The following is a 16,995-nucleotide window of genomic DNA, read 5'->3' as shown; positions in this document are numbered from 1 at the left end:
GAATCCCCGCGGAAGGCGCCGTCACCACTAGGTTCACCACTAGGGGGAGATGGAGCAGCGTCTCAGTGGACACAACGCAGGTGCAAAGCCGGCCTGGTAGGGACCCCTAGAGCCAGGGCTTTCCTTTTTTTTTTTTTTTTTTTTTTGTTATAATTTATCGAGGTGAAGTTCACATACCATAAAACTGATCATTTTAAAATGAACAATTCAGTGGTCTTCAGTATATCATAATGTTGTGCACCTCGATCAAGTTCCAAAACATTTCTACTACTCCTGAGCAAGACCCCTGACCCATTGAGCTGTCACTCCCCTTTCTCCTCCCTGCAGCCCCTGACAGGCACCGATCTGTGCTCTTTCTCTGTGCGTTTACCTATTCTGGATATTTCATATTTGTCCCTTTGTGTCTGGCTTATTTCACTCAGCATAATGTCCTCAAGGTTCATCCATGATGTGGCACGTATCAGTACTTTATTCCTTTTTATGGCTGAATGATATTGCATTGTATGTGTATACCAAAATTGGTTTGTCTCTTCCTCTGTTGATGGGCACTTGGGTTACTTCCACCTTTTGGCTATTGTGAATGATATTGCTGTGAACATTGGTGTACAAGTAGCTGTTTAGTCCCTGGTCTCAATTTTTTGAGGCATATACCTAGGAGTGAAACTGCCCAGTCGTTTGGTAAATCCATGTTTAACTCTTTGAGGAACTGCCGAACTGTCTTCCACAGCAGCTGAACCATTTTCAATTCCCACCAGCAGTGTACAAGGGTTTCAGACATTTTTGATCATGACCCACAATAAGAAATACATTTTGCATGGCAGCCTAGCATTCTTATAAATACTTGTAACTAAACAGAAGTTTCGAGACACTGAACTCACTCTTACTGTCTATGACGCATGCTGATGTGTTCCTTCGTCTTCTATTTCATTGGGAAAATATGCTGATTGCAACCCACCAGATTAATTTCACAACTCAAAGCAAAATGAAATCCTAAAAATGAATTCACTGTTAAGGTCAAAGTATTATTCTATGTGTATAAAATAACATAATATGTCTTCTTTCTATTTGTATATTCAAAGAATTTAGGAGCTCTTAATCCAACTGAAAATTGTATCAATACATGTAAGTTCCTTAGAGATGCTCATTCAACTTGTGAGGATAGCTTGCTTTTTTATATATTATATTTGCAGACATGGACAATGTGGGTCACGTACAAATGTGAATTATACTGCATTTGGCTAATATAATGTGATTGTCATTTGTTACATTGTCAAACAACAATCCCATTTTCTGCAAGTATTGGCCTGTAGTTTCTGGGAAGAATCATATATTTTGTTATTTACTGCATGGCTCAATTTTTCAAATATCACTTGGGTATTTCATACCAGAATAAGAATCTGAAGGGTATGGTGGGGATGACAAAAAGAAACCGGGATAGAAGCAGTGGGAGAAAGAAGCAGAATGAACAAAGTTGGGAGAAAAGCATGGGAAGCTTCTCATGTGCACAGCAATTATTTATGACCATTTTCTAGAATCATCTAAAATGGTGAGCTGTCCTGGAAAGAGGGGTGGTCGGGGGGGTGGGGGGCATTAGGGGATAGTGGTTAGAGCACACGCTCTCCAGTGGCTCCATGGATGGGATTAAGGGGCCCATGGACGTGCATGGGAAAAATTTACATTTTTCTTTTCACTAACCTCTAACTGAAATTTAACATTTTCTTTAATTTACAAACATAGGCAACAAACTACAATAGTATTAGCAGCACCTGTGCCTTTACTTTGGTACCAGTTGAAATCACAGATATTTTTATCACATTACAGTTGCTGCAGATATATTGAAATATTGCCTGTGCTCATTATTATTCTCATCATGGTATTTTAAATTATTGTAATTAGTAGACCTGCCTCTGAATAATGTTATTTAATGTGTTATTAAAGAAGCTCATGTATATAACACCACAATTTTGTGGTTTGTAAGATAATTCGATGACTGTATTTAAAAATAATTGGCTTCCTTTGTAATCCTATGTATTTTATTTTATTCCTTTAAACACACTGTTTTGAGACGGCGCTCATGGGCTTCACCAGACTGCCAACAGAGTCTGTGGTACAAAAAAATATTTAAGAAAATGGGGACAAAAATTAGATGCAGAAGAAGGTGGGATGGGGGGGATGAAAAGATTTAGGTGTTCTTTTTTGCTTTTATTTTTATTTTGGAGTAAGGAAAAGGTTCAAAAATTTATTCTGGTGATGAATGCACAGCTGTATGATGGTGCTGTGAATAATTGTACACTGTGGATGATTGTGGGGTGTGTGAATATATCTCAATTAAACTGTATTTTAAAAAAGTAAATGAACAATGGTGAGAGGAGGGGAATGGAATGTTTTGGATGTTCTTTTTTATTTTATTTTTTGGAGTAATGAAAATGTTCAAAGTTTCTGGTAATGAAAGCACAACTATATGAAGACACTGTGAACAACTGATTGTACACTTTGAATGATTGTATGCTATGTGACTATTTCTCAATAAAATTGCATAAAAAGTAGGTAAGAACCCTTCAGAGCTCTCCTGTCCAATAAGGGAGCCACTGACCACAACAGGTATTGAGCACTTGGAAGGTGGCTAATCCAAATTCAGATGTGCTGTAAGTGTAAATACACACCAGATTTTGAAGATTTAGTGCAAAAAAATGAATGTTAAATGTCCCAATAATTTTTATACTGATTGCATGTTGAAATGATAGTATTTTGGATCTGTTGGGTTAGATCAAATACATTACTAAGGTAAATTTCAACCATTTATTTTTAGTTATAGTAATGTAGCTACTAAGAAATCTGAAATTGGAAATGTGGCCCACGTTACATTTCTGTTGGACATTCCTGGCCTGACAGCAGACCTCAGCTGCACACTTTGCTCTTTCACGTAACCAGCAATTATTGTCATTATTGTGATTTCATGACTCTGCCGTGTCCTAGCTGTGGGATCCCAATAAAGTTCTTCTGTCTTTGGTGACAGAAGAGAGTATTACCGTGTTTATTCCAGATTCAGCCTTTTTGCCAGTGCTTTCTCACTATCAGCAATGCTCTGCCATCTAATCTTGTAGCCAAAAGTCCAACAGAAGGTCCACATCTGTAGCCCTTTCCCTTACCTTCCTGCTACCCAGTGTTTTAATGAAAAAAAAATTTAAATTTTCTCTGTAAAAGTTATATGCAAAGGTATGGATGTTGGAATTCATAGACGAAGTCTATTTTTTAAAAACTTTTAAAGAATACAAAAAAAAGTAAAATACCCTTGGGTAGCAAGGACGATGGAAAATAAGGCTTGAGGTGGGGTGGAGTAGACGGCAGACTGCGGTTGCCACCCATCCTGTATTTATCCAAGAGGCTGGAACTGCATTTGAATAAGACCCAGGCAAACCACCAGCAACTTGTGGAGTTGGGGAGTAGCCACTGAAACAGCAGGACAGCCCTGCTGTGTCCCTAAACCAAAAACTGAAAGCCCAGCAGGCTGTGTCCAGTGGCCGGGCAGGTGAGGGTGTGCTTCTTTAAGGGTTGAGAGGGAGCTTCTCCTACCACCCCAACTTTTCTTTGTCCATCCTTACACTGACAGTGCCCTGAACACCCTAATACCAGCACCCTGGAAATAAAAAGCCCTTCCACCTCCATGATCTCCCTTGAGATAATGAGACAACTTGATGAAGAGCCAGATAGTACAGCATCACGTGCACCTTATAAATGAGAAGGGAAGAGCTCAAACAAATTAGGGACTCGCTGCAGCCAGCACCTGTGCGAGGAGGGGCTGACCATGAGCTTGGCTTTCTCCAAGTCTGACGCCACTGGGGGCAGAATCACGACCCTGCAACTCCATTTCCCTGGGCTTCTCACAGTAACCCCACCCACCCCGACTGTCTGCAAAGAACATTAGTCACCACCTCCTTTTTGACTCCAAGGCTGAGCCGTGCATTTGGAAAGCTCCCTGGCAGCCTCTGACGCTGCTCCGCCCTGCCTCACAAAGACCTGTCTGTCCTGTCAAAGTAAGAAATCGCCACCCTTTCTGAAAACATGCCTCGCAAGATTTTCTCCATCCTCCAAAATATACAGATGCCTCGTGTGTAATAACATGAATGAAGTCACATTTTCTATATGTTTAAAATCATGCCCGTGGGTTGAGAAGGTGATGTATGAGTTTCCCTGCTTCACTGTTGTCAGGCTTAGACCAGTCTTCTAGAAGGCAGCAGTCTGTACCGCTTTACTGAATGCCACTTGGAAGATTTTGAAGGTGAAAGCTCAGTGAGGTATGTCTTTTTTAAGAATGAATTCCAAGTGAAGCAATGGGGTGTATACTTTGAATTCCTTAGTTTAACTTTTCTTAATCGGCAGTAATAGCCTGGCCTTGGGCTATCATTTATCCCAGGTTTACATAATGTAGGACTTATCTTGCAGAGTTTTATCAGTTTTTCTCTAAGCCAGGCAAAGCACTTTGGTATTGCCTCATTAATTTCACAGTCATCAAGTCTATCATTTTCATGTTGATTTATCTCTTTCTAATTCCCAATTATTTTTTGGTCCTATGTCAACTTCTTTCTATCAGTCAGCTTTTGGTACTAGCTTTATTAAAACATAATTGAGAAGGTAAATCTGTTGCCAAAAATTCAAAAATTTATGCCAAGGACTTACATAAAATAAGTCATTACCCGGTGTTTTGCTTTTACCATGCCATGCTTCTTCCCAATAATCAAAGGTTAGCCTGCCCCAAGAGATGAAACAGTTTGGTTATAAGAAGCGGCATTCTGCATTTAGTGGAGAAACAACTTGTCTACAGTCATACCATCAGGGTCAAAATAAGTAGCAGAATAAAGATTTTCCTGATTGCCAGTCCTTCAGCCTTTGTTGGTAGGTAACTGTAAACATGGGATCATACCTAAAAGAAAGGAAACGGTTTTAGTACATATAAAGCCTAAGTAGCTAGCATACTAAAAAAAAAAAAAAAAAAAACTAATCAAAATTTCTAATTTTTCTCAATTTCATTGGTTTTAAAATTTTAGATTTCAGTCACTATGCAAATTAAGTGGTACCTTTGAGAAAAAGTTGCCCCTTTTGACTTAAATGCTAATATTTATTTGTGTGTATGAAATCAGAAACATTAGTAGGAATATTAGCTCTAACCCCAAAAGGTACTTAATTTTTATCATCGAATAATGGAAATATTCTACTGCCCAGTAGTTTTAATGCAACTGTGAGCCTGCCACATTTTAGTCTTGTTAGATTATCATTCTTATGTGGAAGAACCAGTGTTCTCTTAGTTCTCCTTTATATAGCAAATAGTGCTTTGGGAAGGGTAAGAATGATTGATATAAATGTAATTGTTTTTTTATCCCATTAAGGGTTATCTACCTGTGCATTGTTGGATAAATAGTAAAGTGCAAAGCAAGTCCCATTTTTTTCTTCTTCAAAGAGGCCTTAATATTTTATAGTCATTAATTGTCAGCCACTATTGCCGTTAGTTATACTGGATCTGTTTGTATCTCTGTACGAATGATTTCTCAGTTTCCTGGTGGTATTTGAAAACAGGAGTAGTAACATATTCAGTACTATTGTGTGCTTTCACATGAGGGGCAGTGGGGCGAGGGAACCTTCCATTTTTTTCTCTTTGCACATGCATCTATAAAACAATATTAAATACTAAGTGTGCCTTGCCTTTACTCTGCAGAAACTGAGGTAGAACCTTTATATTTATAGGTACAAATTATATAAACCTGATTAATCTGCTGGTTTCGGCTCTAGGTTAATAATATTCAAATATACAGGGCCCACCTTGAAAGGCCGATAGGAAGATTAAATTAGGTAGCTATTGTAATGACACTGAGTTAACCAGAAACCCGACTCAGACACGGTGACCCCAGCTTCACCCTGAGCACCAAAAGTTAGACGAGCTCCCTTAGTTTGCCTGAGCTGCTGTGACAAACACCACACAGAGGTTGGCTTCAGAGGCAGGAAGTTGTGTCACGGTTGTGGAGCCTAGAAGGCTTGCTTCCTGCCAGGGTTGGTAGGGGTCTCCAGCTGTCTGCTGGAGTCCTTGGGGTTCCTTGGCTTTGATTTCTGCTTCCTGTCCCTTGGCAATGTCCTCTCCTTTCCCACTTCCGGTAACTAAGTGGTTCTCTTCCTAAGGCCTCCAGTAATCTGAATGAAGACCCCGCCTCGTTCAGCTGGGCCACACCTTAGCTGAAAATAACATCTTCAAGAGGTCCTATTTGAGTTCACACCCACAGGGTCATGGATTCGGATTAAGAACGTGTTTTTTGGCAGTACATAATTCAACCTACCACATGAGCTAAATAATTAAAATTAAATAATATCTTTTGTATATGCAAAATGTTTAAGTTTTCTTTACCTTTACCAAACTGCCTCACCCTGGCAGCCAGCAGAGGTGGCTGGAGACGGAGCCCTCTGTGATGAGCAGAGCCCCTCTCTCTCCTTTTCCTAATCTGACATTGGGGTTGGGCAGCATTTTCCTGGTTGCATTGCTAGCTGTAGAGCTGCGCCTTAATGGGCGTTAACTGCCTCGTTACAGACTTGTGTGAAGAGTATTATTTTACAGACGAGGACACTGAGGCTATGAGCTGCTCAGCAACTTTGCCAGTGGTCCACAGCTGCTACATGGTAGAGCAGAGACTCGAGTCTGGTATACAAACCTCCTTCCAATTCTGAATATTTGTTCTTTAAGTTGCTGTATTAGTCAGGGTTCTCCAGAGAAACAGAACCTATACAGAGAGAGAGTCAGAGAGACAGAGAGAGAGAGAGACTTATTATGAGGAATTGGCTCACATGACTGTGGAGCCTAGTAAGTCCAAATTCCATAGGTCACGATGTAAGCTGAAAACTCCAGTAACGTGCTTCTGAGATCTGGCAAGTCTGTATTCCCCAGGGAAAGCTGACTGACTGAAGTTGAAGCAAAAACTCTTCTTTCCGACTTCTAAAATTTTCAGTTCTGGCTTCTAAGACCAATAACTAATTGGATGAGGAAACCCCCCACACTGCTGAAGATGACATCCTTCATTAGTTGTAGATGCAATCAGCTGACTAATGATTTAAATCTATCAATGAAATGCCCTCAAAGTCACGTCAGACCAGTCTTGCTTGCCCAAACAACTGGACGCCATAGCCTTGCCACGTTGACACATGTCATTAACCATCACAACTGCCATCCAATTGTCCGGAGCAGTGTTGGGGGAGAGGCCCAATTTTCATTTCATGGATTTTGAAGGTGCTAGGGGTGGCGACCTGAACTAACTGGCATCTTATTTGTAACTCATTCTAATGAGGCCTCGGTGCCCGTTTTCGAGGGGAGCCCAGCAAGCACCCGGCAGGTGGGCCCCTTCGTTCAGCTTTGTCCATACAGGTCCTCAGATGCAGTCGAACACAGTACTCGACATTAAGTGCTCAGTAAATGCCAATTCCCCTACCCCACTCTAAACTCGTAACAGATGCCTTGGGTGACAGTGGGGGTTTGGAGGGGCCTCCCCTGTGTGGAGCAGAAGTAGGGTGGACTCTGGTTTTTTCCCACTGCCTGCTGCCGCTTCTCAGCTTCTGTGATTGCCTTCCCCTGCCGAAATCCTTCCCACTGTGGGCTAACATCCAATCTCTTTGTCATGGCCTGCAGTTCTTATAAGACTCCTTTGCAGGGCCCAGTGGGGAGAAGAATGGGTTATGCTGCTATTTTTTAATGAAAATGACCATTTTAGGGGACATGATTTTCTTTTTTTAGTCTGAATCTAAAATAGTCTCTGCTTTAATTTACATGTAAATTCCAAAATTTTACATGTATTTCAATTCATTTGAAAAACATTATACTGGGTTCTATTGGAGTAAATGTTTTCAAAACTTGGCAGAATCTATGTTTGTGAAGATTGTACTGTGGGTTGGAATTTTTTATGGGAATGCTTGTGAAATGAACATTGAGCAACATCATATCCTATTTTTTCTCTGATATTTCCAAGAATGGGATAGATCTGCCCAAAGCATACATCTAAAATAATTCGTCTTGACACTTTATTCTTGAGGTTATTGCTAAAAGGCCTCTTATTCTCCTGCTTAAAGGAAAACAAAACCTTTTCTCCATACTTGTCACTGTTCATCTCAGCTGCTGTCTTTGTGACTCAGTCCAGGTGAGGCTAATTTGATTTGGAACGGTTCTTATGACGAAACAAGGTATAGCAGTAAGAATAATATATCTAATGCCTTATTGGGGTTTGAAACTGCCAATCAAAAATTAAAGCGATTTTTTTCTTACACGAAGTAATTTTCCTTTGTTTCCTTGAGATGCTAGTAAAATTTTCTCTTCTGCCTCACTCTGTTAAAATAATTACACGTGTGTACCCATGTACACCCATCCATTGGGAAAGGGGGTGGATCACAATACTAACCCAATCAGATCAGTCAGGTGCTTTAAAATCGTAAAATCGTTAGGTCGCAGTTCTTGGTGTTGGCAAGCATCCAGATTGTTTGCCTAGCTTTGTTTTCACTTCTTTTTTTGAACACTGCACATTAGTCTCAGACAATTGCCAAAAATGCTCTAGAAAAGGGACGATTAAATATGAATTAAAATGCAAACCGATACACTTGTGTTCATCTGAATTTAGTTCTTTAGAGGTGTATTAGTTAGGGTTCTCCTTGGAAACAGAATCAATGAGAGACGTCTCTTATTATCAAATTGTAAAAGTGACTCACGCAACTGCGGGAGCGCACGAGTCCAAATTCTGCAGAGCCGTCAACAAGCTGTCAACTCCAAGGAAGACGTCCGACGAACTCCTCGGGAAACGAACCGACAACTTTGACGAACTCCTCAGGAAACGAACTGGCAACTTCGACGAGCTCCCCAGGAAAAGCTTCACTGAGCAGCTGAAGAAGAAGTGAAGGTTCTCTAACCGTCCGGCTTATAAGCCTCCAACTGATCACCCGGACCAAATCCAGCCAATTGCATTCTCTCACTGTGGAAGCACGCCCCTTGATGAGTCATCAGTCAGCTGCAGTCAACTGACTGATGATCCGACAAACCAACCAGCCTCAAATAGCCTCACAGGAATCGTCAGGCCAGTGCCCGCTTGACCAGACAGCTAGGCCACCTAGCCAAGTTGACACATGAACCCAACCATCACAAGAGGATTTTTCCATTGGCAACAGTTAACGATAGGCAAGTACGGCAGGGCAAACGCAATGCGTTCACTCAGTATGCGTTCATTGCATGTGGACTTACTGTGGAGGATACAAAATTGAATAGGGTACAGTTCTTCAGGAGGGAGATGTGGGACAGACAGCTGTCACAGGAATCAAGGCAGGACACGGGTAATGCCATGGACTGTAGGGCGCCATCCTGCCACTCGGCAGTCTGCGGCATAGCTGACCAGTTGACCAGATGGCCTTTCCCTTCCTGAAACACTCTCATCTCTTGGCTTCTCATGCACTGTGCAGGACTACTACTAGCCTGTGAGGTATCTGTATGTGATCAGGAGACATCCCTTCCTCTGTATTGAGTATCGGGTGGATGTAGCCCCTTACCAGGGTAGACAGCTCATTGCACCCATTTGACAACAAGGGGAGTGGGGTTCAGACTAGCGCTCCATCCTCACCCACTCCACCCCACCCCAGGTCAGGCATCCTTGTTTAGTGCACAACCTGCACAACATTATCCTGGATAATCCCCTGCATCTTTCCCCTCTACGTCACTGCCCACTTCATTTCAGGCCCTTCTGTTGCCTCCTCCTGCTTAAATCTTTCAAGGCCCTCTCATTGTTTTAGACCAGAAGTCAGCTGATTTTTTTCTGTAAAAGGGCCATATTGTAAATATTTTAGACTTTGTGGGTCATAGGATCCCTGTCCCAACTACTCAACTCTACTGTTGCAGTGTGAAAGCAGCTGCAGACAATGCATAAGCAAATGAGCATGGCTGTGCTCCAATAAAACTTTACTCATAGACGCTGAAATGTGGAATTGCATATAATTTTCACACATCACAAAACATAATTCATCTTTCTGGCTTTTTTTCAACCCTTTAAAAATATAAAAAATCATTCTTAGCTCTCAGGCCTTGTAAAAACAGGTGATGGGAGGTCAGATCTGGCTGCGAGCTGTCACCTGCCAACCCCCAGGTTAGACTAACATCTACTGTCCTATCAGGGCCTGTGAGCCTAGCACCCAGTGTCCCTGACATGTCCCCACCCTGTCAAGGACCTGCTCTCTCCTGTGGTGACATTTCAGCCACCCGCCAGCCTGGCCTTTAGATGACTCCTTCTCAGGGTTTAGGCTCCCCTTAAATGTCACCTCCTGAGGGGCTTCTGACCTCCACCCACACACTACTTGTCATCTTGTCTAACTGCATTTGACCACGTCCTTAACGGCACATACCGCAATCTGCTGTTTTACTGGTTTCTGCATTTGCTCCCTCTCTCCACCGGATTCGAAACTCCCCGAAGTCCAGAAGCATTCTTGTCCTGACTATCATTGTATCCCAACATCTGACAACGTGCTTTCATTCAGTAGACACAAAATAAATATTTGTTGAAGCAATGAGTCAATCAAATTAATGTGAAAAATAATAGCATCTCTAGTTTCCTTTGGAAGGGGGCTACAGCCCCTGGGGAACAGTCTCTCTCCCCATGGGCTGATGCTGGGCAGGAGGCAGCAGTTAGGGGAGAACCCCTGGGGCCAGAAGCATCCCCTCTCATCATAAAGAGGGTCTTAGCATCTCTTCCTGAACTTTCTCTAAAGAAGCTGTTAACCACGGATCTTGCCTTGCTTGTGTTTTGGGCAGTGAGCGGTGGGGGTGGGGAGTTGGGATAGATGACTCAGGTTCTGGAATTTGATAGACTGCCAATCTAGGAAGTCCTGTTTATATGTTGACCTGAATTTTACCTGCTGTGTGACTTTGACCTCATTTTATGCCTATTTAAGCCTCAGTCTTCTCATCTGTAAAATGGGGCTATTGATAGTACTTAAATCAAATAGGATTATAGATAAATTATAAATAAATTATAGATTTATTTTTATATAAATACATATATTTGCTTATAATTAAATAAATAAAACATATATATGAACTATGTAACACCCGTAAATATAAGTTTATTATAGATTATAAATAAAATCTGTATTTTTAGCACAATATTAATACCCAGTAAGGGTAGATGTTGCCATTAATTGTTATTGCTTATCTCAGGTCACTTTCTCTCTTCTTTCTACCCTTTGATACTGTTTTCTGCAGCCCACCGCTTTTCCTGTGTTACTGTTACCCCTTGATCCCCCATCTAGGCCTAATTCCTTGCTTAAAGATTAATTGTATGTTTTCAAAGATTTTTAATGAAGGGTCCCAGATCTTTACAGAGATAGGAGCTAAGCTAGTTTCAGACTACCAGAAATGACTGAACTGAAGTCCAGTAGTAAGCCAGAGACAATGTCAGATTTTATTGTGTTTTAAATACCTCTGTCCAGGTGACCGTTCTGACCTCATTTTTCTAACCCCTCAAAGACACGGAGAGAAAGAAGGACAGAGACAGAAAAAAGAATAAATGTTTTGTCAGAGCTTGCAGCAGGTGTCACACTATTTGATTTGCAGAACTTTCAACAAAACAAAAGGCCTTTCAGTTCTTTTACAACATATGCTCTTTTTAAAGATACTCAGAGAAAGAAAAAAAGCATACGCCAGAACAGATTTTGGGTTTTAATGGTCAGAAACTGGGCTCTTATGATTCACTCTTCACAGGGAAAGCTAGATGCCGTTAAAACATTCTTTCCTAAATGTAAAGCTGTATGATAGTTTCCTCTTGAAATATATTTATAAGCAGTGGCATTCTCAGCAAAGTAGTATTTTTATTGTAAGCTTGAAAACTTTTTAAAGTCAGTTAAGATTTCTTTTTGCAAAGTCAGTTGAGGGAAGCTCTATATGTTTGAGTGACAATAAACAATAGCATCTTTGCTTTTTGTAGCTGTTTTTAAACGTTTCTAACTTGCTATCTTCAAATGGTTACCATTGGTGTTTAAAAGTAACATACCTTCTAAGTCACATAAATGGTACAAAAATCTGTTTAACTTAAAAAAATAATGGTTCTGTTCTGGAGTCCTTAGAGCTCATAATGATAGAAATCAAAATAGCTAAAGTTGACTGGAATGTTTACTATGTGCAAGACACAGTGCTGAACACTTTTCATTCATAACATCATTTCATCTCCTCAACAGCCCTAGGAAATAGAACCGCTATAATTCCCATTTTACAGATGAGGAAACTAATGTTTAGCAAGGTTGATAACTTGCCTGAGGTTTCTTAGCTATGAAGTTACAAATCAGGGCTGTCCACATTGAGAGCCTGTGAGCTCATACATTATTAATTCCAAGTGCTTGGGGGCCTTGTGCTCATTCATTGAACTTGCATCGGCCGTTTACTGTGGGAAAGGCAGTAACTGTTTCAAGTTAGAACATCTGGGTCCTATTTCACCTAGAACCCATGCATTCAAAGAACAGGTGACAAAGTGAAATTCGTTCATCAGCTCTAGCATGTGTGTGAACGAAAAAGAAGTCAACCTGATCAGAGATTTCATGAGAATAAAGTGCTCTTGGTGGAGCTGGAAATCTTATTGGTTGAGTGCCTGCCTTTTGTGTAAGTTTAAGGAGTTTGAGGAGCTCCTTATATTGATAAAGCGTCTCGGGGCATTTCAGGACATAGCCCTAAAAAGTTCTCTTTTGTATTGAAGGTCCTAAATTATCAGTCTAATAAAAAGGCATATTGTACCCTTTCCATTGCTAATCTAGGAAGTCCTATTTCTATGTTGATTTGGGGGGCGGGGGTGCCCAATATTTGTTATGTTCAATAATTACCAACATGGTTTATTAATTCTTTCAGAAAACATTAATAATAAAAGTACTGGGTGGGGGCAGGAGGAGAATTGCATGGTTTGTGGGGGAGTCGGCTAGGGCCCACCCACCTACATTAGCCTGTCATTATTAAAGAACAACAGTCCTATTTAATCCCTAGTCAAGCTAAATCATAACGTGAAACAAAGCTACCCCAAAGCAGGGAACCTGATATCAAGAATCCATGAAGTAAAAAGCCATGGTACATGGTAATGCCTGTGCTTCTTATCCTTCTAAGAGAAATAAAATAAGCCCCGTCGGCCTGGGCGACTATCAGAAAGGAGCGGTTTGAGAACCAGATCCAACGTGGAGTCTGGGGCATCCTGTGGACAAGCCCACCAAGCCGTGCGCGCCGTCCTCTAAGGACGCATCTGGTGCCTCCCCAAATGACTGCGATCCCCGGGAGGGAGAAGCCCAGAGGGCAGGTTCTCTCGTGCCCTTGACCGAGGGGGAAGCAGCAGCCCCCGCGCCCGTCTCACTGTGGCCGCGCTTTGCTACTGCAACCAGGGGCCCTGCAAACGTCACCGCCGCCACCTCCAGGGGCGCAGCCCGCTCGCCGCAGCGCGGGGCGGTGGGTCCGGCTCCCCAGGCGGACGCCAGGGGCGCAGCGGCCAGGGCGCACGGAGGATGCTCACGGGGCGCGTGGCTGAACCGCGGGGACCCCGGGCGCCCTGAGAGTCCTCCCCCGGCAGAGCGAGGGGCTGCGCGGTGCCTCGGGGTGAGCCGGCGGGCAGAGAGGGGGCGGCGCTGCAGCGGCCCCGAGGCCCCGAGGACCCCCGGCCGCGCGCCCCCTGCAGCCGGCGCCCAGGTGGGGCCTTCCGGAGAGCGGCACCTGGCGGCAGCGGGGCCCGCGGGAGGCCGGCGGCGGGCGGCGCTGGGGATGGCAGCCCAGAAATGAAAGCCGCGGCGGCCGCCGCCTCCGAGCACTGCGGGGAGAGCGGCCCCCAGCAAATGGGAAGGCAGCCCTGGGCCCGGAGGAGGAGGAGCGGCCGAGCATCTCTCCCGCCCGCCGGCGCCTTTTGAGTGAGGATCGCTGCCAGGGCGGCGGCGGACCTGCAGCCCCTTCCTCTCCGCCCCCGACCTCGGGCCGGCCTCGCCCACCGGTGACAGCCGCCGCGCCGCTCGCCGACCTGCTCCCCGGCCGCCGCCAGCCCGGGGCGCCTCTTTGTGCGCCGCAGACATGGCCAGCCAGCAGGATTCCGGCTTCTTTGAAATCAGCATCAAATATCTACTGAAATCCTGGAGTAATAGTGAGTAATAGAAAATAACCTGTGTGTGTGTGTTTCCTGAATGTTGCATAAGGATCCAGAACGACAGCCTCAACCCTGGGTACATGTTTGCGAGCAGAGGAAGTTTTGGGCTTCCATCTGCTGTGAAAATCAAAATGTCAGAGATTGCACTAGCTTTCCTGAAGTGCAGAGCTTGCCATGGAATGACAAGTAGATTTGGTTTGATTGAATTCTCAAGTTAGTCTGTCTTCCAGACGCGGGTGGGAGCCGGGGCTCAGGGATTCCAGCCTGCATTTCCTCCCTCTGTTTATTTGATTTGTCCAGGTTTTATCTAAATATTTGGTGAGTGCCATTTAATCAAAGGGGTGTGGCAGGGGTTTCAGAGTACTTTGTAGTTGTTTTATCAGGGTATTGTCTAAGAGGGGAAAGTACTTAGCCCAAAACCAGAGACATCTTTTTTGTACAGAGAGGTATTTGCAGATGTTTGATGGCTCCCTTGTCCAGGTGGATGATGTTTGGAATGCTATTTAATATTTGAATTTTTGAAAATCCTATCATTTGTATAGTCTCTGTAATGTACTTCTTCTGAAATGTAAACAAGTGAGGTCGTGACCCTAATCATTTATTAGAATTAGATATTAGAATATCAGAATATTGTGGCTTCTGAAGTTCCATTTCTGACCTACTTAAAGATTTTAGTCTTATGGTATTTCAAAAAGACAATCTGGAGCTAGAATCAAATTAAAATTAGGCCTTTAGGTGATCAGTGATGCCTTGGATTTTCTGTACCCTTTAAAAACAAAGTCTTCTCTATTTCACCAGCAGCCTTTGTGCTCGCTTTGGATAAAAGACCAGCAGATGATACAGATCCTTAATTGTTTGAAATTTTAAAAAAATTTTCCAAGAATATTCTGATACTGTATTACATGCATGCCAATTAATCTACCTGTGCTGCTAGAACTAGCAATTAATCATCTCCTGTACAAAATGACCTGTGGCCAAGATTGTTCTTATGTAAACAAAACCTGGGCAGGACAGCCTATGCTGCAGTTGTTTGAGAAAAGGGCCAAAGTACCTCCACCCTTAAGGTATTTAGGGATCTGCATCACTCAATGATATCCATAGAAACCCTTCCTCCCAGTTCATTTTGCACCACTGTATACACTACAGGCTTGTCTGAAGCTGTTTCTCTGCAAGAGTGAAGCCATTTGGGAGCAGCACTGTTGCCTCCAGACTGCAGTTCTTTATTTGTTACAGTCGTAAATCATCTAACTTAGACTCATTGTTTGTGTAAACTCCACACTCAAGGACGAACTATCGTCTATCCACCCTTCAATTAATGAAAAGAGTCTGACACACAGCCCTCTTTATACAGCCATTATCCAGTAACTGAAAAGCTCCCTTGTCCTGGACATCAGTGTGTGGCTCCTAACCTTCATTTTGAGTATCCCAAGGCCAGATTACTTTCTTCCATCATTTTTGTCACGGCCTCATTAGATAGGAAATTCTGTCAAGACAGGACTGAAACCAGCGGATTTCTTTTATAATCTCTCTCCCCTTGAATAATTTCAAACAACTGTAGACAAAGTGCATGTTCTCTCCACTCTCCCTAAACTCACCCCCCACCATGCATCAGGAAATGGTTCCAAATGACTTGTTCATTTCTACTTTGAGAGTATCTGCGATACAATTATGCATTCTTTCAATTCATTCAGCAAATATTTCTTGAACGCCTACTGTGTGCAAGGCTGTGGGACTACAAAGGTGAAAAAGACACAGTACTGCCCTCTGTCTTAATTTCTTTATTTCTGAAGAGTGACCCTGGCGATTCTCTAGTGTTCTATTTATTATTTTATTTATTAATTTATTTTGCTGGGGGGTAGCGGTCAAGTTTTGCAGCCCTTGCTTGCAAGAGGAAGGGGAAATGTACTTGTTGCTCTGTCTTCCTTTAGCTTGTTGCAACACCAACCTGCTTACAACCTAGCGTAACTCTTAACACCAAGTTTCACATATTTTCAGTAGTGGAGAGAGAAAGGAATTCGTGTGCAAGAAGGACTAGAAGAGAGAAGCCTCAGGGCTTCAGCCTGATCAGTGTAACCTCCCCAAGGGTTGCCCCCAGGGCCAGCGGCCGACTGTGCTCAGGCCTGCCCGGCATCTCTTTCTGGGAGGAGCTGGACAGAGGCTCAGCTTACTGACACAAGTGCAACCATTAAAAAGCAATAAAACCGCGTCTATGCCTGTGGCTGACTGCTTTGCAGGGCGGTGGTGATCACAGGAAAGATGACCCCATAAGCACTTTCGGTTTAAGGTTTCCCTTTAAAACAACACAGGTGGGGGGAATGGAGCCTTCTGTAGACCTGTGTCCCCTGAAGAATTAACAAGCCATCTCAGCCAGTCCTTGCCTGGTGAGATGAACTAGCTCTTTATTCAGTGTTGGTTTGCATTCTCTCCGTTGGCACACGCTCTCTGCCCGGCTGCCCTTTCATGCTATTGTAGTCAGGAATTCAAATGGCCTTGATGTCCGGACCTGAAACGTCCTGTGTGGGCCTCTGTGCAGAGGCTTTCCCTGTCCCCTTGCACACCTGTGCTCCTGCTCCTTCCCCATCTTGTCCAGGCCACTCCAAGGTACTCGCAGCTGCTGCCTCTTGGGTTCCCATGGTTGCTGCAGATCCTCCTCAGTTTAACCTGGGATGCCCAGTGGTCCCCTAACGGCACCCCTGCTTCCAGTGTCCTCTGTACCTAAGCCCCTGACACAGAGCCACCTGAGGAGCCCCCCAGCATTCTGCTGACTGTTGCCCTGCAGTGGCAGCGACTCAGGACCCTCTCTGAGCTGCTCCTCAGCCATCCTCTCTTGTGTTGCTTTTCT

At 43.4% G+C, this 16,995-nt stretch overlaps 1 protein-coding gene across 6 annotated transcripts in view; it reads left to right on the top strand.

Annotated features, from left to right (window-relative positions):
- The window catches only part of FRY (FRY microtubule binding protein), a 432,465-nt gene that overhangs the window by 168,298 nt on the left and 247,172 nt on the right, over positions 1-16,995 (top strand). For 3 of the 6 annotated variants that reach the window (XM_037799975.1, XM_037799976.1, XM_037799977.1), the window contains exon 1: positions 14,081-14,150. The exons of 2 other annotated variants lie outside the window; for them this stretch is intronic. In XM_037799975.1, the coding sequence (XP_037655903.1) occupies positions 14,081-14,150 (70 nt within the window). Of the gene's footprint in view, positions 1-13,063; positions 14,151-16,995 lie in introns of those variants that run through there. One more of the 6 variants, XM_037799974.1, reaches the window with a different exon arrangement.

The sequence above is a fragment of the Choloepus didactylus genome, chromosome 12 (assembly GCF_015220235.1).
Source record: "Choloepus didactylus isolate mChoDid1 chromosome 12, mChoDid1.pri, whole genome shotgun sequence".
Taxonomy (NCBI): domain Eukaryota; kingdom Metazoa; phylum Chordata; class Mammalia; order Pilosa; family Megalonychidae; genus Choloepus; species Choloepus didactylus.
Note: the sequence above shows the minus strand (reverse complement) of the source record. Positions and strands in the feature narration are given on the sequence as shown.